At 39.6% G+C, this 22,892-nt stretch overlaps 2 protein-coding genes across 5 annotated transcripts in view; one reads left to right on the forward strand and one right to left on the reverse strand.

The window, feature by feature from the left end:
• LOC126852314 (uncharacterized) overlaps positions 1-5,899 on the forward strand; it is a 163,675-nt gene extending 157,776 nt beyond the window's left edge. For 2 of the 3 annotated variants that reach the window (XM_050596989.1, XM_050596990.1), the window contains exon 13: positions 2-5,899. In XM_050596989.1, coding sequence (XP_050452946.1) covers positions 2-90 — 89 coding nt within the window. In that variant the 3' untranslated portion in view covers positions 91-5,899. The remainder of the gene's footprint in view (position 1) is intronic. The other variant, XR_007687813.1, reaches the window with a different exon arrangement.
• A 3,479-nt stretch (positions 5,900-9,378) lies between these two features.
• On the reverse strand, positions 9,379-22,533 carry LOC126852386 (profilin). Of its 2 annotated transcripts, none has more exons than XM_050597158.1 (3): positions 22,293-22,530; positions 13,494-13,763; positions 9,379-10,844 (listed from the first exon to the last, which is right to left on the reverse strand). In XM_050597158.1, exons 1-2 carry the CDS (start codon positions 22,401-22,403, stop codon positions 13,494-13,496), a joined length of 381 nt encoding a protein of 126 aa, XP_050453115.1. In that variant the 5' UTR covers positions 22,404-22,530; the 3' UTR covers positions 9,379-10,844. The 2 variants fall into 2 exon arrangements, with proteins under 2 accessions (XP_050453115.1, XP_050453116.1); XM_050597159.1 differs by lacking the exon at positions 9,379-10,844 and adding an exon at positions 13,138-13,339 and having other exon boundaries at positions 22,293-22,533.
• Positions 22,534-22,892: the final 359 nt, after the last annotated feature.

The following is a 22,892-nucleotide window of genomic DNA, read 5'->3' on the forward strand; positions in this document are numbered from 1 at the left end:
GGCGCGGACAGCGGCGACGCGCCCAAGAAGAAGGGTTTTTTCAAGGGCTTTTGGAAGAGGTCGCGCCACTACTCCCTGGAGAACCAATAGCCCAGGTGCGCGAGGGTGACGAGCCACCAGCGGAACAGGCAGCTGCGGCAGCAGCGACAGCGGAGCATCGCCACCACGACGACCCTCGCGAACAATCCCTGCTGCTGCATCGTCCAGTAACCCCGATTTACACGTGTACCGACCGCGACCCTCATCCCTCCCCCTCATCAATCGGATGTTGTCTTCTCGCGTGCACGCTCTCGACACGATGCTGCTATTCGCGCGTGCATATCCAATTAATTACGTTTATTTTAATGAACGTGAATCTACCAGTTACTAATGATGAAATATGATGCTCTTTATTTTGCCTTTGAGTTTATTAAACATCAACTCGCGCGAAAGATTATTCTTAGAAAATTATATTATTTTCCCTCTTTTTGAGATCTGAATCTAACGTCTGTATATAAATTAGAATGGCATAATTGACTTTTATATTCGCCATTGACAGATTTCAAATGAGATCCTTTCCTGTCTGATCCTGCCGGGGAACCAAGCGACATGATTTTTCAGGTTCGCCGCAAAAGGGTGAGTCTTTGCGTGTTATTCGGTTTCGCTTTCGTAAGTTGATTTTTCTTTTTTCTTACATCTCGTAATAAATTAATCATTTTAACCGAGAATATAGACAAGAACAATTTTCCAAAAATTTCAGAACTCTTCCGCACAAGATACTAGCCTTTATCGATATTACGTTATTCATCTTACATTAATCATCTTAAAGAGATTCGCACGATGTCGGGTCACTTTCGCGAGAGAACGTGTCACGGTCTAGAGAGCTGGAACGCGAGAGTCGTCCCAGATCGCAATGCTTCTTCATGGTGTCTTCGTCACGCTGCCTGTTACGCCACGTTAAGTTCTCTCGCTACGCGTTATCATAAGCCTAAAGTGATTCGCGATTCGCGTTCACGACGAATCGCGTGCGGACGTGATTCTCGCTAATCGACGAAAGTCGGGAGATGCTCTTTGGAATACGTTCCTTTCTTTTCTTTCTAAAGCAACGATGTCTAATTAAATCTTCTTTTTCGACCAAATTATTTTTTACTATCATTAATTTTTACAAGAAGACAAATTTTAATTTTTTTTTTAACGCACGAGATTTTTTCGGAAACATCATGTATAATTGATGTGTTTGTGGAAGAGAATATGAAATGCGCATCGCGCGCTTTCATCTGTTTTTTAGCTTTTATTATCCTATTTAAATTGACCTAATTAGAATCATTAACATAGCAATTGTTTAATTTTATTTTATTAAAAAACCGAATTTGTCTCCCGAAAAAGAAGAACCTAATTTTTAAATGAACATTTTTATATAGTGTCGTTTCAATTTTCGACACGATAACAGATCAAATGTTTATTTTTTTTTAACGCTACGATAAATATTCTTTGTCATCAGTCGCGTTTTCGTCGATTGGCGAAATCATATGCTTTCAGTTCGAATCTTTCCACCATCCTTCTTTTATAATCGAGAAATAATGCACACCGCGCGCGTTGTAGAAATGAGAAAGATAACAGAGTAATAAAATAATAAACGATTCAATATACAGAGTATTCGAGTATATGTATTTGAGTATACTCAAACTTTTATTATTACGCGTGCGAGACAGAGAAGTATAAGAGCGAGAGAGTGAGAGAGAGAGAGAGAGAGAGAAAATGAGAGAAGCGGGCGCGAATGAGAAATGAAAGATGATATCACATCGCGCATTATTATTGATTACGATTGTAAGTTTATAGAATCATTAATACGTTGTAACGTTATTATTAATGGGACGATCACACAAACGCATACATATATAGGCGCCACACAATACATACACATACATATACACACTCCGAGATACGCGTTAACGATAACAATAAGAATAAAATATTATTGATTAACATTATTACCGATAATATAATTAATTGAAGTTAATAGCCGATAATGTAACGAAGAGAAAAGTGACGATAATGATGATAACTACGATCGCATGTATTTAATAGAGTTTTTAAGTCAATGTGTCGCGTTCATCCCCTCGGATATCTGACAAAGACGACCGGCAAGAGACTACAATCGAAAATCGGTCGAATGCCAAAGATTGTTCCGTGGTGTGTCGAGCTCGAAGAAACTATAGGAGAGAAAACTGTCGACGAACCTTTCAGCCCGCGCGTTACATATATTTATATATAGATTTGTAAATTATTTTCTATCTCTCTAGAATTTTCGTATATACTCGCGATTTCGACGTTTATATTTGAGACGATTAAAAATGAAAAAAAAAAAAAAAAGGAAATTCATCTTCCTTTTACATCGATCGAGTGCGAACGAAAAAAAATATTCACTTTCTTTTCAGATAACAATATTTGAATGTACAGAATAATTCAGGAAGAAAGTCTCAGGGGCAATAGGATATTTATTATTATTGAAAATTTTCCCGGACGAAAAATGATATTTCGCTTTAGCGGAATGTGTTAATCCTCCTGCCTCTCTGACATTCTCGATTACTCACCAAATGTTAGACAAATTTTTTGAGACGCTTGAGAAATATAATTTATCTTATTAAATGTATCCTACTTTTCTTTACATTCATTTCTCTCTAGAGTTCGTCAAACTCCGCCAACAGATTTACAAGGCTGTTAAACTGTTCATTTTATTTCTCTATTCGTTGTGTCATCGAGAACGATTTGTATCCCGTTAATAGAGGAAAAGAAGCAAGATGATAATTGCGTGACGGTGCGTTTTGGACAAAATCTCGGTTAATCGCGAAATTTTCGAAACGGTACGCGACAGCGAGGTTCCTCGATCGGCAATGGACAATGGGCATTCACGGAGCGTCCGTCACGGCAAGGTACAAACTGTTGGCGAAAACTTTGTCGCTCATCCGTCGACGTTATCGATAAGTCTTAAAGGTAATCTAGATAAGCGTAAACTGCGGAGCGTTAACGATTTTGCGCGCTGCTCCCATTTAAGTCTGTCTCATCACTGCCGCGTCTCGCAGGTCAGATCAGGTCAAGTTAAACCTTGACGATCCGAAAGCATGGATGGATATTAGGAGTGAGAATTCAATCTGATCAATTTTTATATCTGAATAAATTTTTTATTAATTAAATAAGTTTTGTATTTTTTAATTAAATAATCGATTTTAGATACTAGAATCTGAATAATTATAGAGATAAAAATAAAGAATTACGCCTTAAAAAGTCTCAAATGTGGCATGTAAACCATAAAGAACGACACTCCAATCTTTTTCTTATACATCTTTTAAAAACTTAATCTTGGTACAGAATCAAATTAAAAGATCAAGCGATGCAAGAACGAGATAGATGCACTTGTCTCACTCTTGAATTAAAGATTTAAGTTGGTTTTGCAATGTCATTTAGTTTATTCTCATGCCAAGATTAGGAAGCTAAGAGGATAGTGCACTCCGTTAATGCAGCGTATCGTACGTAATAAAATAAAAATACGCCGCACTATGTATGCGTTCCCCACTATCCGCAGAGATCCGGTGTCATCTGCGAGACGCTGCTTGACGAACGGCCTCATATTGAGGTCACGTAATCAAGATCAACGAGATCACGTTTGAGACATGATCCCCAACGAGACTGCAGCGTCTTCGAATACGAGCTGGGATCTATCGATTCCGCGAGAGAATCCATTTTCCAAATGAAATGCGCTTTTTCTTTCAGAATAATTTCGCACATTTCTGGAAATAACTTTAACTCTGTACGTTTTCATTACCATTTGATATTTTTATAAATAAATGTCCTCGCGACAGAATCGCAGATTGCAGTCTCCCGTAGATCACGTCTGTCGGATAACAAACGAATCGCAATGCGATGACTAATATCGCGAAATAGTTTCGCTTTCACTGTTAGATCATCGATTCTTCGTCGTTCTTTCACGTCATGTCACGAAGGCGAACTCGGAAACGCGCCGGGATGAATCGCGGCGAAGAGAAAGAGACCCGTCTTTTTTCACGAGCGTAGATATAGAATCGATAGACGAGGGTATTCGCGCAGAGACGAACCTCGACGCGACACGCGGTGAACCGAATCACCGCGTCAAAATCCTTTGAGAGAAGGAAGAGAATCCACAGGCTCGGAAAAAATAGAAGTAGTAGCTAAGCACCAAACCGCATGCCTTATACGCGAGGATCCGCGCGCCGACACTAGATCCCCGAAGGGACGCGATCTTCTCTCCATATAATCTCGATATAATATATATTATTTTATTTTATTATATATAATTTATATATATGTACCTATGTATGTATATTACAATACATAGTTACGTCTTGCAACATTTTTAACTCCATTAATATCTGAAAATAAAAGTCGCAAATGAAATTCAAACCACGATTGTATATTTATCGGTCAGGCAAAAAAAAAAATGAAAGAATTTAGAAATCATGTATCTTTTTTTTCTTCTCGTCAATCATATGTATACGCGGAATGCATTTCTCTCCCTTCGAAGGACCGAAATCACGGCGTTGGCGCGCGGATCTTAGGATACACTACCTGATCCGTGTGTTACAAAGCGACCCGGCGAAAGTAACTCCAACTCATGTTGCGCTTCGACAATCCTTCGGCTGATCGTGGTTTCATCGAACGAAGGCTCTCTCTCCCGGAAGCTAACCGATGTCTCCGCACCGGGAAGAAATCTATCATGCGGCATGGAAGATCGCATCGAGATGCAATTGCACGCGCACAAATTGGGGAGACCTTCGCGCGCGTCCTCGTTATGTTATATAAATTTTGAAATTCCACACACATACATAAACACGCATTATTACGTACATATACGGAATACACGTTTGCGCGATAAGGAAAAGTCTATAAATATATATAAATATAATATATTGTATTATACGTGCTCTCGTAACTTATCTCGCCTACATTACTTAGATTACGATGTAACTCTATGTAAAATTACATTACGTACGGCGCACATCTATCGCGCTACAATAGTGTTTAACTATGATGTTACGCCAGACGCGTGTGTCCGATCGGGCGCTCTCTTCCCTCGCCGGCGCTAAGCGTCGTCGAATGAAATTCCGTTTCGAAGAGAAAGTGAGAGATCTCGCGACAATGATCAGACATTTTAGAAAGAAACGTCAGGCGAAAATTCGAATTTTTTTTTTTTTTTTTCAGAAAACGAGAGAGATATTCGATATGTATAAAGACATTCCCATCATCGTTCATTCCATCTTATATTCTACAGTCAAAGTGGAAGCTTTTAGAGAGACACTGTAAAACTGTCCGAAATATTTGACATTTTTGACAGAAAAACGCTTTCTGAAATGAGTGAAGATGAGTTCGGAGAGTGGATCTTTGGATCCGTGTCTCGTAAAGTCGGGAAGCTTACGCGGGATTACGGATCTTGCTCCGAGTCCGGATGGACCGACAGGTGGAGGAGTAACGGGACGGAATAAACCGCCGGTTCTCCTCGAGGATCTAGTACAAAATCGTAGGATACGCTTTACGTTATTTCGAGGGAAGGGGGGGGGAGAGGAGGGAAACTCTGCGAAGAAGACGCGAGATGAGTCTCTCTCGGACGCGAAACACACCGGCATGAGATCGGAGCGCCCGACAGCATCACGGCGTCGACATCGACGAAATAACTGCCCCGATGAATTTGTATAAGCCGAGGTTGATTGGAATTATTATCTCCCGTCTCTCCTCTCACCCCGAGAGGGGACGGGATATAGAAAATATATCGACATTTTTAGACTAAAAAAAAAAAAAACCAATGGTGGTGTATTTATTTGCGCACGATACGACGAATCGAATATTGTTGCCAATAAATTTATTACAGTCGGATTTATCTCCTTCAGTACTTTGCACTTGTGTACGTTCATTTCGATGACCGATAATATATATGTATATATTCGTCGTTGGATGCAAATGAGACCGCAATGGGCCGTAATTAATGTATATGTCGAGAGATAATTCAGGGACGATCTCGACATATCAACTTAAAAATAGAACGTAAAAATAATGCTGGATTAATTTGTTCATATCTTGCTTCACAAACTCAAAATAAAAAGATATTTAAAATATTTCGATTTTATAAATCGAAATTTAAAAGATCAAGCAAAGTATTAAAGCTTTAGATAGAGAAATGTCCGATGAAATTACAACTTTTTTTTTCTTTTTTAAAACACGGTTTTTATGATCATCTCTTTCATATTTTTTTTTTTTATTAAAGCTGCTCTCGAGTCTTGGATATTTTTACCTATAGTAACATTATTATAAAGAGGAAGAAAACGACGTAGCCAAAATCTACTTACAATCTCTCGGTGAACCACTATTTCGCGCGGAAATGCGGCAGTCTTTCGCGGAAATGTCCGCCGCAATTTCCGTCGATAAAATAACAGCGGAGCTATAGCTTTGAAAGGTCAGAAGACTTATTCCTGCCTAGAAACAGTGTTTGGAGAGATTTATTAAATTTCTGTTTCACGCGAGAAAATTTTTCCATTTCTTATTATTTTACTATTTAAATGTTATAATATATATCTGGCACACATACACACACACAAGTTTTATGTATATATATTATTATTATTTTAATATATTTTATCAAAAGAAAAAATATTCTAGTATTCTAACATTTTCTATAAATAATAATATTTCTAATTTGTTAGCAATTATAGGAAATTTTTTTATATAAAGAATACAAAGCGTAAATATTTATAAGAAAAATCCTTTAAAGAAAAAACAAATGAAATGTTATACTTACCTTGATTACGCTTCGATGGTCGCATCAGTATTTCGTATTGATTATCAGCGGCTCGCAATTTAGACGCAAACATCAAACGCCTTAATTTTTTCTCCTTTTTTTTTTACACCACTTTATACAAATTTATTATTCTCTTGAACACAGTTTCGCTTTGTTCGGTTGTGAGTCGTTTCTCGTCGACGTGATGCGAAAGAGAAAAAGTATATATATGGTATTTCGGCTTTACAAAAGTATATCTAGTTATCCGGCGCGTATCTGTACTAACTCGATCTTTTTTTTTACCCTTCTTTTTCTCTTTTCTTTTTTCTCTCGTCTGTATATATCCTTCTCCCTTTCCGCGGTCCTTTCCTCTCGCTGGATGATGCAAATCGTTGTTGAATTTCGATAATATAAAAAAGCAAACGCGACGATGATGTGAAAAAAATGATATTATATATAAAAGATGACGATTTTTCTCATTCGCTCGTATAACAAAGGTCAGATCACGTCCAACGGAATCTTTACGACGATAGGAAAAATACGCTTATTAGTATGAGTAATGTTTTATTAGCACAGCTGTTTCGGGCATCAAGGAGCGAGCCATCCTCGTTTTCGTCGGACCATTCGAAAGACGAATGTGCCCGGAATAAGGAAAAGAATATGTATAAGAACGGCGAAAATAATTGTTATTATACTTCTGAAAAATGCTGTTTAATGAATAAAGGTAAAGTATCAACTTTTTTCGTCTTTTTAGTTTTATCTTTTCTCTGAAAAGAGACGAGGAATCGATTGTTAAAGTCGATCTACCGGCGCCGAGAGGAAAAGGACACACGCACGCAGTTATATCCTATGCCAGAAAATGAAGAAACGCGGAAATTGAAGAGCGAGATTGTGATACGAGTACCTAGGAGTCACTTCGTCTTCTTTTCGTTTTTTTTCTTTTTTATTACAATTATTTTACTTCAATGTTTATTCCTTCCTTTGTTATCAATAAAAATCGTTACATAGTAGTTTGGGCCGCTGCTTGGCGTCAGACGAATCGACAAGCAACCAATTATAGTAATAATAGTAGCAGTAGAGTAGAGTAATAGTAGTAGTAATAATTGATAGCGGTATTGTGTGTACATGCTGTGTGTATATGTGTGTGTGTGTGTGTGTGCGTGAGGTTGTTCCGTGCATCGAATGAATACGCGCTTGCAGATGCACGGCAGGAATTCGCGGATACATTCGTCGATTCGTTTTCGCATACGAGAGGAGGAATCCTCCTCCTCTTCTTCCTTTTCGGAAATGGATTCTCTCGCGCAGTCAATTGCCAATGAACGCTGCGTTTCTCGCTTTTTGTTTGTCAGACCGTTTGTAGACGAAGGAAACTCTCCAAAGGCCGAGGAAACCGACGCATCGGATGCGAAAGCGAAAGATAAGACGACGCGACCGCGCGATGCCGACGTCGGCGAGTATAGCCAAGATAAGACCGCGACAGGGGGATAAGAGCGCGAATAAAAACACCGATCAGAACCGATCCTCGTGTGCAAATGATAATGAACTCGTTATCCGACAGAGACGTACAAAGGGAGTCGGGCGGAGGCTTCCGGCGATATACCTTATCGTACATCTGTTGACGGAATGGTAGAGAGATGATCGGAGAGAAAGGAATATATAAAATATATTTTATAAAAAAAAAAAAAAAACAGTGTGAAATAAAAAAATATTTAATAATTGCGAAACATTAATAACGAAATATTAAATTCAGCGTTTTTATGTATAAATGCATATTAATGATTGAAACTAGATTAAAGACTACGGTCTTTATAATCGAAATATAAACTAATCGAGAAAAGAATTTATCCTTTTATTACGCCTTTTTATTCTCTCCCCCTTCCCTTCTGTTCGAACTTTTTGAAAGTTGACTTTAAAAGGAATCTTTATTAGGCTCGTTTGCTGGACCTTCTCGAGAAATCTCGCTATAACTCGATATACCTGCGAATGCATCTGCTGTGTAAAACACTATTCTCGCATGCACGTAAATGTGGCTGTACATGTGCGTGTATATGTTTATAAATGTCGGTGTAAATGTGTTCTTTTTTTTTATGCGACTTTCTCTCTCTCTCTCTTTCTCTCTTATTCTCTCGCTCTTTCTCTCTCTCTCTCTCTCTTTCTCTCTCTCTCTCTCTCTCTCCTTTTCATCGATAAAAATCTCAGCAGTTTATGACACATCGTTCGCCATTTTGTTTTATTCTTCTTACACATAGCAATAATAAAGACAGTAAATAGCTAAAAGGACCGTATCAATTCTTGGGGGTTGGGGGAGGCGGCCAGTATTTTGGCCAATCCGTGCCGTATCACCCGCTGCCGCATGCTCGCCCGCATTGTCATCGTTTTATCATCATGTTATTATCGCCGCCGCCATCGTTATCGCCATCATTATACTGCACTGACTTTGATCTCGATCTGATTCTATTCGATTCGATCTTATCTTTCGATTTCGATCCGCGATCTTGATGCGATTGATCCGATCTGATTCGACGGATCTCTTTACTCTCATGACTTCGATCCGCGATCACTCCTTTCATCCTCGAAAAGATTGTAAGCCTAACACACAATAGTTTATTATTATTTATTATCATTACTTCTTATATTTAATTCATACGTGTATATGTGTGTGTATCGTTTTTTTTTTCGTCAGCGAAACACCGCATAAGCGGTTACAAAAGTTCGACGTGTCGCGCTCTTTCTCTCTTTTCCACTTTCACTCTCCATCTCTCTTTCGCGTCTTTTCTCTCTCTCTCTCTCTCTCTCCCTTTCTTTGATATTCATCAATCGATCGTCGATGTCGTACTTTGTGCGCGCGTGAAGCTGGGTGCGTGAACGAAGCGGGTGTGTTGAGTGTATGATACAAGAAGGGATCGCTTCCGCGTACGCCGCACGCACATGATCCGCGGACACGTGTCCTCGAAACGAGGACAGCCGAATTTTCTCGCGCGGAAACGATCGCGCTTCCTCTCCGTAGAAGAAGCCGAACAAAAAGTGGAAGTCGCGTCCAAAAGATCCTCGCTGATCGCTTTCGTCGCGCGACAAATTGCGACCGCGCGCTTCACAATCCGTCGCGTTTTGTGCGTTTTTTTTTCTTCCCGATGGGATAAAGACACACTCGATCAGATGTTGTCAGAAAAGATCGCGAAGAATTTCGTCACGCGCGATTGTCGCAATTTATCGCGCTCTCGCATACTTTTGCGCTCCATCGAGAACAGCACGCGCGCGGGCGCATCGCTCGCAAATCCTACAATCGAATCCCGCGACGTCGATGTCATCACGCGTGATGCACAATATCACTCTATCATCGTACGGTATCGGCTTTCCGGTACTGATCGTCGCGCCATCGATTTTCATCCGTCATCTCGGATATGCGATCTCGCGCCAACAGCCTCGTCACAGCCGTTTGCGGAGTTTGGGAGTATAGAGAGCAGGTGTGTGGCACAATGATATCGGGGTATCGGCATATCGATCATACGTGCCGATACGATTTTTTTCGCGCTTGTCACGCATCACCGATCATACACGCGCCTACGAGGATCTTAAACGTAGATGCTTAAGTACGTTATACGTATTTCGTCATTTGTGAGAGAAGAGCTCCGGGGAAGGGTTAAAAGGAGGGCCGCAAGGATACCAGATTGCGTGAGAGAAAGGAGAGGGGAGAGGGAAGATGGGTGCATCTCGTTGTTTACGTATGGTGCGTGCGTAGATTCGCGCGCGTGCCTCTATCTTCCCCGTTCTGTGCGCGTCGCGTCCAAAGGGCGGAAAAAAAAAGGAAAAAAAAAAGAAACAGAAATCGAAGAGAAGAGAATGATGACTGAAGCAGTAATGATAGTGGATTACTACTGTCGTCGCTCTGTGTGTTGTTGCTGTTGTTGCTGTTCTTCATTCGTGGGTTGTCGCGCGGCAGGGCTTGCGGCAGTTCCGGCGCGACTCGTGCGGCATGGCGCATTCCATTCGCTGTTCATTAAAATAATCCGACCGATATCGTTTATTATTAATATTAGATATTTGTGTTGGGTCCCAGAGGTTACTGCAACAGAAAGCAGGATTAGAGCGCAGGTTAGTCGGTTGCGGACGTAATCGCGTAATGTTATTTAATTAATCGCGAGATTAGATATAAAAATAGAAAGATTGCAACTTCAATCAACTTATATTGATCAGGAAAAAATATGTACAGTTTCAAAGCGGCTAAAGAGAGTCCATTTAATTTATATCATCGGAGTGCGATGGAATTGATAAGATAAACATGCGGTAATCGCGACAAATGGAATCTAATGTTTAGCTTTACGAGGATAAGAATCGGTATCTTACTTCCTCCTTTATACGACAATCGAAGAACTTTTACATCAGAATTTAATCCATATTTTTTTTTTTTTTTAAATAAGATTTTAACGCGAATAATTATTCACGAAACAGAAGCAACATTCTTCGCGTTCTTCGCGTGAAAAAAAAAAAGAAAATATTTATCGCGTCGCGATGCCACCTCGCTGCTGGAACGAATACGCAAGTGCAGCGTGATTAGTCATCGCGGCAAGCTGATATCAAGCTAAAACGTTCGCCGAGAATTATCCGCGTGAGTCACGCAGAGCTGTGGCGTTGCGTCGTGTCGCCTGAAAGCCGAGCGTTCTCGAATACCGCGTGTCACCAAGATCATTTATTCGTCGCCCGAGCCTCTCTCGCGACGATGACGTGGAAAATTTGCCTCGTCACATTCTCACAGAAAAGCTTGATTTCATTTTTCTGCAAATACATGACAAGATTCAAATACAGTACAGATTCAATAATTATTCGACACAAAAACGAGATATAAAACGGATATTTAACGTCGGAAAATGCCGCTCATATTTTTTATAATTTCCGGAAAATATTATAAAATAAACGATTTCCTAAATTATTTCTAATCTCGTTATCAACAATATTAATCATCATCATTTAAATTATTTAAATTCCGTTATACATGTCTGATTAATAGGCGCGTTATTTTCTCTGTTTCGAATAACGCTGTTGGTCGTTCGATTATCGGAATGCAATATACGAATCTTGTTCGCGTATACAAGCGAAGCATGTATGCACACGACTAGCTTGTATTCGAATTTGCGATACTGGAATATCGGGGGCGCGAGTAACAATATCTAGCGCTGACAAAGCGCTCACAAAGTGCAACCGTATGTTGAATTCTGTCACAAGAAATAACCGGGTAAAATCGATTTTTTTTTATACCGCTTTATAATTTTTCGCCCTACATATGCAGGCTGCGTTGGAATTCGAATATTTCTACAATTTTATAAGCGGACAAATATGATAACATGTAAGACATGTGCGTATAATATATTAATTAATTATACTGGATATATATTAAAATAAATATGTAATATTATTTATAGCTCTATTGTGATTATTAATTAAAAATATTAAATAGATTTATATAGATTGTCGATCAACGCTTATAATCACGAGAATGCTCGAGCCATTATTTAAACAAGTCGATAAGAGTTCGATAAGTTTACTTAAAGCATAAGATTTTCGATAAATCGACAAACTCTACATCCTAGAAAATCCAAATCTAGTCATTCGAAAATACTCTCTTTCCGAATAAATGCGCGCTGTCGATTGCAATTTACACGAATTACAGGAACGTAAACGAGAATGAAGCAACGACCCGGTGGAGGAGGAGAGAGTGTTTTTCACAGTTATGCTTGACAGACACGCGAAAACGCAACGGAGCGCACAATAGCGCCTCTCTCGACGCGAGTGCGTCGCGGGATGCACTATTGAGTGACAAGCCGATAATGATAAGCCCGTAATACACGACGGGTGGCTGCGGCAGGGAAACTCGTCTGTTAAATCGATGCGAGGGAGAGTCGTGAATAAACGTCGCGTTTAATCAGCGACGCGAACCGGCACCCGATTTCGCACGCGGATACGTAGAGTGACGGTGTCTGAGCGAGAAATGTGCATGCCAGTTCATATCGTAAAACCTCGTCCAACTCGTTCTGCGAAGGAATACTTGATAAAATCAAGAGCATTCCGTAAAATTTTACTGCCACGAGTCTGATGAATCCTGACGATAAGAGTAGAAAATCGAATTAGAAAATATTTGGCAGTATTAAAATATATCGCGTTGAATGATCGGAAATCGAAGAATTTGGAATAAATCGAGGAGTAAATGAGGACTGAATTTTATTCGATCCGAAATTTTTATACGTTTATTATATAATATTCCTCGATATAAAATAATAATAATATATTATTTGAATATAGAAGATAATAATTCTCTTGAAAATAATAGTAATACCTTATTAATTTGCTAAAAATATTCGTGGCATTTTTGTGCTATTTAAATCTTTTAGTATCTTCTACAGTATGGAAGATTTTCCAACATATTTGTAGAGTTAATTAAATTTCATCATCAGGCAGACGCAGCGAATACAGGGTTGAAAACTTTTGTCCGTGTAAGCGATATTGGAAAGATTCCTTGAGCGCGAATTTAAAGGAAGTAGATTAGAGTATCTCCGCTGCCTATGCCTGCGTGAAAGTAAGAATATATGTACAAATTTAAAATATATATTTTCGAAATGAAATATTTCCCAAATTTCTGACGATAAGATAACGAAATCGCGAGATCGCGACAGTAAGATTTATTTCGAGGATGAAAATGTCTCTTTATTATCATACTGACCTAATAGCCGCAGGACACGAGGTACTCGCCCAATTTTTCAACGACAGATGCGGCCTGTTGAGGCTGTATGGGGTCCTCGTATAGGGAGACAACTACGGCCTGCGTCGTCTTCATGCAGTGCACGCCGATTTTGCCAAGCTTTGCCCTTATCACACGGTCCGTGCCCGATAGGTAGATGTACCTGCTGCCGGCTAAGGTAACGCCCGACGACGTCAGGATGTCCTGCTCCTCGAAGCTCTGCACTAATTTCGCGAGCTCTTCTTTACTTACCTGAAAATAGAGAGAAAAGCCTCTTATATTATCAGTGACAGCGCAGTGACAGCGCAGTGACAGCGTAATAACGCGCTTAAGCTTTTCAGAGGAATATAAATCCCAGAAGCTACGACACTATCCGTGTCACATAAGAGAGTATCATATTATATTATTACACGAGATTATATTATTATTATACAACGGATGTATGATGGACACAATTTTGGTTTAGACATTCGTTAAGTTTAGAATGAAGATCCCTTAATTTAAAAATAAGATACGCACTTTTCGAATAAAAATTTTTTCCCAAAATTAATCGTAAAAATTTTAAGCTATACCAAATTAATATATACACAAATTGTTCTGTAATATTAAAAAAAGTTAATTTAAAAATGATAAAAAATTAATAAAAAATTTGAAAATTTTTAATTCCTTTCACAGAAAAAAAAACTGTCAATGAAAAGTTCCCCAATGAAGAAATTAAGCGAATTGAGGAAGAGAGAGAAAGAGTAATGGGACCAGCTATCCTTTGCATTTATTAATTTCATTTAATAGTAAAGTACGCGCACATTTGCGACATTATCTATTATTATATCACTGCGAATTGTGATGTTGACTCTTGATTACGCGAGAGCGAGCACACCGGTACTTGTGGCAATCTGCAAACAAACGATCGTCTCTCGTCATTCATACTGAATACTACACACACATACACACATACACATGAACGAATCTGTGTTGAAGTCTAGACATTTAGAAACGCTGTCTATTTTATTCTCGCACAGATGTTCCCGAACCTTGCAAATGCATAAATAAGCGTCTGCGCGCATTGTCTATCGAAGAATGCTTCTTTGTGATCCAATATAAGTCGAGTCCTTTCCACCTCATTCTCATGATTACAGGATTTAAAAAAAAATTATTTTTAAAACTATAATAAAGATTTAAATATCGCATTGTGACTTCGATAGAGTCCTTTTGAGATTGATTCGAGGAATATAATTATTAATTATTTTCCATTCTACATCTCGATTCTCACTGAGATTTTTAGATAATTGCGAAGTTATTTTGGGACTGATTGAATTTTAAGAAAAAAAATTAAAGCAATAATAGAATGTAAATTGCGCGAAAATATATGGAACAATCTCGTGTCTCTCAAACAATCGGTAATATATCCAGCCGCAATTATCGTGATCTGAAGTATCTCAAGATTATCCGAGGATCAAACTTACGTATAAAAGAAGTACGTATATAAGAAGAAGTGCAATATCGTCGATGCACACGTTATTGGAATCTTCATAAGAGCAGAACTAGTTGCTAAACCAACGTCATCCTTCCCCCTTCGCCCCCTCCTCTCCCCCTCCTTCCCTCCCGGGCGACGTTTTCTATCAAAAATTTATTTCTGCGAAAAGCTCTAAGTTCACTACTGAATTGTACTCGCGATACTATTTCAGAGACATATTATGTCAAATGAATTGCGCGAAATCCACATGCTAATCTATTTTTCATATATATGAAAAAGCATAACAAACATTGTTGACACCTTCCTCTGCGCTTTTTTTCGAAATCTGATACAGGATTTATGTGCGCATAAACAAATAAGAAACGTCCCGCAATTATTTATCGTTAAATTATCATAATTATTTGTGCTCGTGATATTATTGTTAATAAAGTTATCAGTTATGCCTGATGCACAGGCTACTTAGAAACAATGTTTTTTAATGATAGTATAAAACACTTCTGATTATAAATAACTTGGAAATATAGGATGATTCATGTTACTGAAATATGTTAATATATCATTTTATGGCTCGCGTATAAAGAAACAAATATATCGTATTTTTAAAATTACTATTTCATATTTTAATCTGCGTTTTTTTTACCTGTGGATAAAAGTTTAAAGTTACATCGTGAAAATAATTAATATGAAACATTAAACTCCAATGCAATGATCTTTTTCATATTACAAAGAAATCGTCTGCGAATTCCAAGAATTCGCTATTGGAGCGACGAGAAGCTTTGGGACGGCTTTGTGTAAAAGAATTTGTTCCTCTATTCTCGGCGACAAATGCGATAAAGGAAGACTTTGAAAAAACCAACGCGATGATCCCGGAAGAGATATCTTGGAAATATATACAAGTGACAGATCTCCGAGAAAAGATCACAGATTTTAAAGTCAAGTGTCTCCAAGTCAATTACTCCTTTAACCTTTCGTGTCTGACGGATCAGCTGACATGGACGAGAGATAATGACACGATAAGAGACACATTCGCGTCAGCGAATCGATCGTATACTACTTGCAGTCGAGCATAGCTACGTAAGGCTTGATAACGACGAGCCCTGTCGAAGCTGACACATCTACAAAGATCCTTAAAGAATTTCTCTCATTTCGCAAAAGCGACACGAATGTGAAATGGCTCGATGGCCCACCAACTTTCCTCTGTCGATTCTTCAGTCACGGATTTCTTTGTCGAATTTAGAAAATGGATTTCTTTTCAACACGGGAGGGAAAACTCGATAAATTCTGATGTAAATAAGCGTCTCTTTTTTTTTTCTTCCTTCTAAAGAGCGCGCGAAGAACTAGCTATTCTTCACGAGACTAGTAAGAGAGCTATTCTCTCCATAAAGAGTGACGTAGACGGATAGCGTCCGTGAAAGCGGATCGATGCACGCCTAAATGTCGGCGGCGCGTTGCAGTTAATCCGAGATGATCTAAGACGGCCTTGAACTATAAGTGCACTCGATTACGAGCGTCTTTGTATGGCAGACCCCGCCGTCTTCTTTCTCACGCTCGTGCTCACGCCCGAGACTGGCTTTATCGTCCCTCGCTCGCTATTTCCGCCGAAACATCGCATTAAAATATGTTCCGGTGTGAAGTGCAAAATACGCCTCGTGAAAATCACATCTTTTTCACAAAATTCTGTCAAAATTGTTTCCTCTATCTCGATAAATAAGAGTATTTTATTCTTTGGTCAATTTCACGGAACTTACTTTGGCGAAATATTGATTTACCGCTAAGCTCTCTCGGTATTTAAGATTATTTAATAATTGAAATAAATATAAAGCTTTTTTCGTTAAGCAACGGATTTTGTATACAACTCGAATCGACGAAGAATTAATTAATCGAGATAAAGAACGTGTAACTTTTGTACTTCCGGCTCACAATACGTAGAAAAGAGATAATCTTTCTCGTTATCATTGTTAAGATCCACTCTTTTAACGTGTATGGGGAAAAAAAATCTCTATGTTCTTTAATTTTCTTATCCTAAAAAATATACATAATCGCAATACACGAATCTGCAAAGTGTGTTTAATTGCTTCTTAATGTCACTTATTATCGTCCGTTTGGCTAATGTTTATGAGTCACAACTGTATGATTACGTTTTTCCTTGGCTTGCTATCGATAACGGAAAAAAAGCTCGTCCCACGTTTATCAGTGAGTCGATAAAGGCGTACTCCACACCATCAAGAATATCTTATCCTGTTGCGCGTTGGCGGAAAAATTAATGTCCGCTTTCTGTTTAACTCTAGCTTGCTTCTCGTATCGTCCCCGTGATGACAATGCAGTTTCTGCATATTTAATTATTTTTGCTCGCTTACTATATTCTCGTAAAATTACAAAAGATTTCGAGAAAATCGTATCTGATTATTGAGAATACAAAAGATACCAAAAAAGTTTTTGATAAATCATACATTTTTTTTTTTTCAGAATTTTATAATCTCGTTTGATATTAATTATTGCAGAACAAAGTTTAGAGTCATCCTTTTGTTAATTTTTGAAAAGGTGACGAAAAAAAACTTTCAAAAATTTCTCGAAAGAGGAGACTAAACTCGCCTCAAGCATAAAACGTGGAAAGAGAATAATACTTGTACTCGTGCGTGGAAAGAAGTTCACTTGAATATTTGCATTTCGATCGAAACGCATCGTTCGAGAATAATTAACTCGGAGTCATCGAACTTGCGACAAACTGTCTCCGCAACAACTGTATGATCGCAAAGACGATAAACAAAATTCCGCCACTCGTTTTGCGCGGAAACTTATATTTAGCAGCGTCCGGACTTGGGAGATATTCTCGTCGGGCCAGACGAGAATAGTGTCCCCTCTGGCATATCGATTTGAGACGGTTTGAGAATGCTAAACCAGGCGTGTGAGTCATGATAAGACCCCGAGATGGATGACACGGGCCCAGCTTCCGGTATGCTACGGCCCTGAGAGCGATGAATCACTCGAGCAAAGCTAATGCTTCATATTCTGGTTTAACCCTTCAAGTATGAACATCGAGATTAAGTGCAATTTTCCTTAAATGCGAACGATAAAATTACGAATATAATATTTTACAAATTATAAAAAATATATATATATAGATTTCTTTAATTATTTATAAGCACACGAGATACTTAAAAGCTTGATGCGTGATAGTAATGTCATTGTATGCTGATGGAAAATAAATTTTGATTGTGTGCCATGCGGTGGCAAAAAGAGAACATTTTCACAGCTCAAAGGTTAAAGGTTTGTCGATCCGACTTGGACTGGTTTTACGAGCCGGATTAACGAACGCTCTCGTCAGCTTGATCCTCTCTCTCGTCAATCGAGGAAATTAATTGCGATAATTAACACGAGTTAATCAAGAAGGAATTTAACTAACTTTGTAACGTTGTAAGAAACGGCGAATTATATCAGTCGTGTGATAAATGCAAGATATGTTTCTCCTGTGATTTTATTTTAACTATGGATAAAATAATCAATTTTTAATTTTATATTTTTTATGGATAATTTTATCGATAATAAATATAAACTCTAGACTACAATAAAATTTTATGCTTGCGTCGATAAAAGTAAAACTTCACTATTATAATTCATCTTCTGGATTAAATTACGAGTATAATTTCTCAGATTTTCTAAAAGATATAAGAGATAATTTGATAAAAAGAATGTATTAAATATAAAATGAAATATATATATTTTTTTAAATTGCACACTATGATATATACACATATGTATATAAACAGAATTAAAAACTAGAAATATATAAAGAAATATTTTTTTTTAACTACACACAATAAAACGACCTTAATTTGCTACGTAATAAAATAAATTTTATTCTCCTTCGTTATTACGAGCATTATTATTTCAAGACGCGAAAAGGAGGCATACCATCGTTCTCTTCCATTTAATCTCAAAGAAATAAAATTGGATTAATAAGGCCATTCGATTAATAAGGTCGAGTCTGCCGCTCGTAGCTCGTCTTTCCTCGAAGCATCCGAATAAGTGATTTCCGTCTTATAAGGAGCGCTAATTTATATATCCGATCTCGGCGAAGGCCTTGTCCCGAATCGGGCTCTCCATGCACCCGGTCTCGCGACACAGCACTGCGGGAGAAGGTTTTGCCGGCCGGCATCGCCATTTTTGCGACCGGAAAGTGCGCGCGGGGCCACAGGCTGCAGCTGGCGGCGACCTTATCTCCCGATCTCTCTCTCTCTCTCTCTCTCTCGTCTAGCCGTGACTTCAGTGAGAGTAGCCATGTGTGACCGCACTCCTAACCTATCCTAATCTAATCGACGACTGTCCTGCGAGGAAGCAGTTTCCCCGATCCGCTAAAAGCTCCTCCATTCTCTCTGCTCCGTTCCGCTTTTGTTCTTCAACGAAAGTTTGGATATTCTCTTTGAGTTTCTAATCTAATCTATATATAGCTATGAGAGAGAGAGAGAGAGAATTTTTAAATATAGTCTTTTTATATTAGAAATTAGATTTAATGTCGAGCTTTTGATGTGATTCTTTTTTTCTTCTTTTCTTTCCAACCGTAATAATGCTACGTAATTTAATCACTTCGGGAAGAATTAATTGAATCCGTCAACTCTAATATTTTATGCCGAGAACGATCTCTTAATAAAAAAATTAATAAATAAAAAATAAAGAAATTATATTTTTTGTCTGGATAATAAGAATCTCTTAAAATACTTTATATTCTCTCTCTCTTTCTGAAATTTTGAACAGAATTTTTCTTAATCTTCTATTCCCTTAATCCTATCAATCGACATTTAACGAGTCAACAATCGCCGCCAGTTTTGCTTCCATTGTCACGAACGTAGGCTCATCACTTCCGCGTGTCGGTGGCATCGAGATCCGAACCGGTTTCAATGCCAGCTTGGCGAGGAGCCGAAGTCTTTCGCGATGATTATCCCGCTGACAGATTTACCGACAGGATTCGCGACGAGTTTCAGAAAGTGCAACGCCGAGGGCGCGTCGATCACAATCGCTTTCACTGCGATTCGAAGAGAGGCCACGAGAAGAAACATATTTTTCTTTTTTTTTTCTTTTTTTTTCTTTTCTATTTTTCTTTATGAAGAACCGACCATTGTGCGACGACGAGATAGAAGTCTGAGCAAAATATTAGGAAAAAAAGATTACCGTGAAGTCGAGAAACGTCCTAAACGATGCAAAATTATCTCTCACACGTGATAATTGCCGGGGCTTAAGATTCTTGTGATATCTCAATGTGTCATTTTTCCTGTAATCACCGATATTATTAGCCTAATGATTGAGGACGTGCTGCAAAATATAGCTAATTTACATTTGCAAGGAAAATTCAAAGGGAATCTGGACTTTTCTTGAAAATATTTATCTGGACAAGAGTCGGATTAATTGTAGTTGTGAAATGTCTGTTGAAATAGAGGATTATAAAAGTTTTATAAATATGATTGCATTCTCTCTACATATAATAAAAATATTATATGCAAAGAGATAAGAATTTACTAGGAAAATGCTTTTTTAAAAATATTAAATAATAGTTATAGATTAAATATCATAATATCATAATATCATAATCGTTGATAAAAAAACTCTTTGAGGAAGATTTCAATTTTGTTCTTATCAAGAGCGCGGATTAAGAAAGATAATGAATTTATCAGACTTTTATTATTGCTAAAAAACAACAAAGCATGCAATGTAAAATGAAACACATGTGTGACAGACATAAAGATTAATTAAAATATTTGACTTTAGCTCGAACAGAATAATGCTTGGACGACAAGTAGTTATCGACGGTAATACAATATATCGATAATAATTCGAAAAAGCTTTATGAGAGCCGGATACTCGCGACGAGAGACACATCGGGGATTGCGGGAAGAAAAAAAAAAGAAAGATCGTCCCACTCGGTCGCACAACCTCTCTCGCGCCTACGTGCCTACCGCTCATCGTCAGGCTAACCTAAAATTTCGATTCGCCCCGTCCGGCGGATGCTCGTTCTCGTCCGTTCTCGTCCGGAAATCCTCGCGGACTCACCGATACTACACGTCGATCGCGATCCTGCTCGACCGTCGTCGATTAAGAAACGTCGTGATCGCAGACAATGGACCACCATTTCCACGTCGCGATGCGACAGCGCAACGTGCCCGGCGCGTTGATAGAAGGCGGCCATGTTAAGCGTCGCCATCGTCGCCGAAAAAGCCGTTGCATATATTTCGAGAAGGAGCGAGAAAGCGTGCGTTATAAGCTCCATTTCGGAAGAGTCTAGCCTCGACTATAAACGCTCATCTCTTTGACGAAGATGGTTCCCGTCGTCGTAAGGTTGGTCGCGTTTCTCCCATACGCGCGACGAAAGATCGTCGTTGTCCCGTCGCTGAAATCATCAGGCACCGATTTTTCGAAGCGCCGCACGTCCCGAAGGCGGGAGGAATTTTTGAGCGAATACCTATTGCCACACCCTGTCCGAGGCGCTCGATACACGAATCGATCCTCTGCCGGCTTACTCACGCCACGCACGCCCCATGTGCTCTCGCCGTCGTCGATTTCGACGGGGAAATCGTCTCGCCGACGAGGGCACTCGTTGCGTGCACTTGACTCGAGTCGATCGATTCGTCGCGCACCTCCGGGGATCGCGAGAGAGATAGATAGAGAGAGAGAGAGAGAGAGAGAGAGAGAGATGGAGTTAGCCGGTCAAAGCGAAACATGTCCGCCGCCCCCGAGAACGTGCGACTCCATCCGTCGTCGCCTCCCGCGGACTCTCTCGCAGAGGCCGACGACGATGACGCGACGATCGCCTCGCGACCGGCCGGCCGCTGGCTGGCTGACGGAGCCGGATACGTCTACGTGGCACTTGCATTTCGGGGTTAGAAAGTCCGATCGACGGACGGACGACATGCCGCGCGACGCTCACTCGAACCGGTTCGCATAGAGGAGTCCGAAAGAAGGTTCGGGCGAGCCGCGCGGACAATCTCGCCGGAGCATCTGTCCTCTCTCTCTCTCTCTTTTTCCTTCTCGCTCTCTCATTATCCTCGCGCGTTCTCTGTCTCTTTTTCTCGCGTCGACGAAGCGCGTTTTACTCGCGATCGAGGAGGGCTCTCTTTACTCCGCGCACTTTCCCTTTTATCGAGGGGGCGTGCTACCGGTTGTATGATGCTTCTCCCTGCGTTCTTATCCGCCCCGTCACTCGTTCTCTCGTTCTCTCTTTCTGGCTCGCTCCTCGGTTATTTCTCATTCACTCGCTCTCTCTCTCTCTTCCTCGCGCGCGCGTTTGTCGGAATATTCTCTTTTAAAATTGTACTCACTTCGAAGCCCTCGGATTTTGCCCATACGTTGCCATCGTGTCCGGCGATCGCCGCTTTGGTAACACATCTCGACGCGAGCAACTGCTTATCAACGTAATCCTGCCAGCTCATTTTTGAACACAAGGGGGAAAGGAGACAATCGAAAAATTGTTCACACTACGCCACACTAGACGACCGCAACCCGTCACCGACTGTCTCGTCTCGCGACTACCGATACGCGGCTCTGAAACGCCGGTCGTGCTGCCACCCTCCTCTCCTCTCCGCCCCCTCCCCCTCCCTCCGCCGCCCCACCCCTTCGTCGATCCGCCGTCATCGCCGAGTCGTCCTTCGCACGATCTGCGGCTGTCGCGCCCCCTATCCGATATTTCCATAACCAATGGTTGCATTCTAGGGATATTCGGATAATCGAATTGTCAAAAAGTATTTTACTATTCGATACATTTCGATCGTTTGTATTTATTGGCTATCGAATAGAGAATTTTTTATATTCCAAAAATTTTTTTATTTGATAGCCAATCATGTGACAGTGTTTCGCGCAAATTGTCCAAAAAAAAAAAGAAAACCGTTTCACTTGGAAACACTTCTAGTTTGATTTTTGTT

Source organism: Cataglyphis hispanica, chromosome 10 (assembly GCF_021464435.1).
Source record: "Cataglyphis hispanica isolate Lineage 1 chromosome 10, ULB_Chis1_1.0, whole genome shotgun sequence".
NCBI classification, from domain to species: Eukaryota; Metazoa; Arthropoda; class Insecta; order Hymenoptera; family Formicidae; genus Cataglyphis; species Cataglyphis hispanica.

What these genes read in the sequence shown, in the direction of transcription:
- LOC126852386 (XM_050597158.1), bottom strand. Translation starts at nt 22,403, where the DNA reads ATGAGCTGGCAGGATTACGTTGATAAGCAGTTGCTCGCGTCGAGATGT. An exon ending in CAAAATCCGAGGGCTTCGAA is followed by an intron (nt 13,764 to 22,292) that starts GTGAGTACAATT and finishes CTCTATTTTCAG; the next exon opens with GTAAGTAAAGAAGAGCTCGC.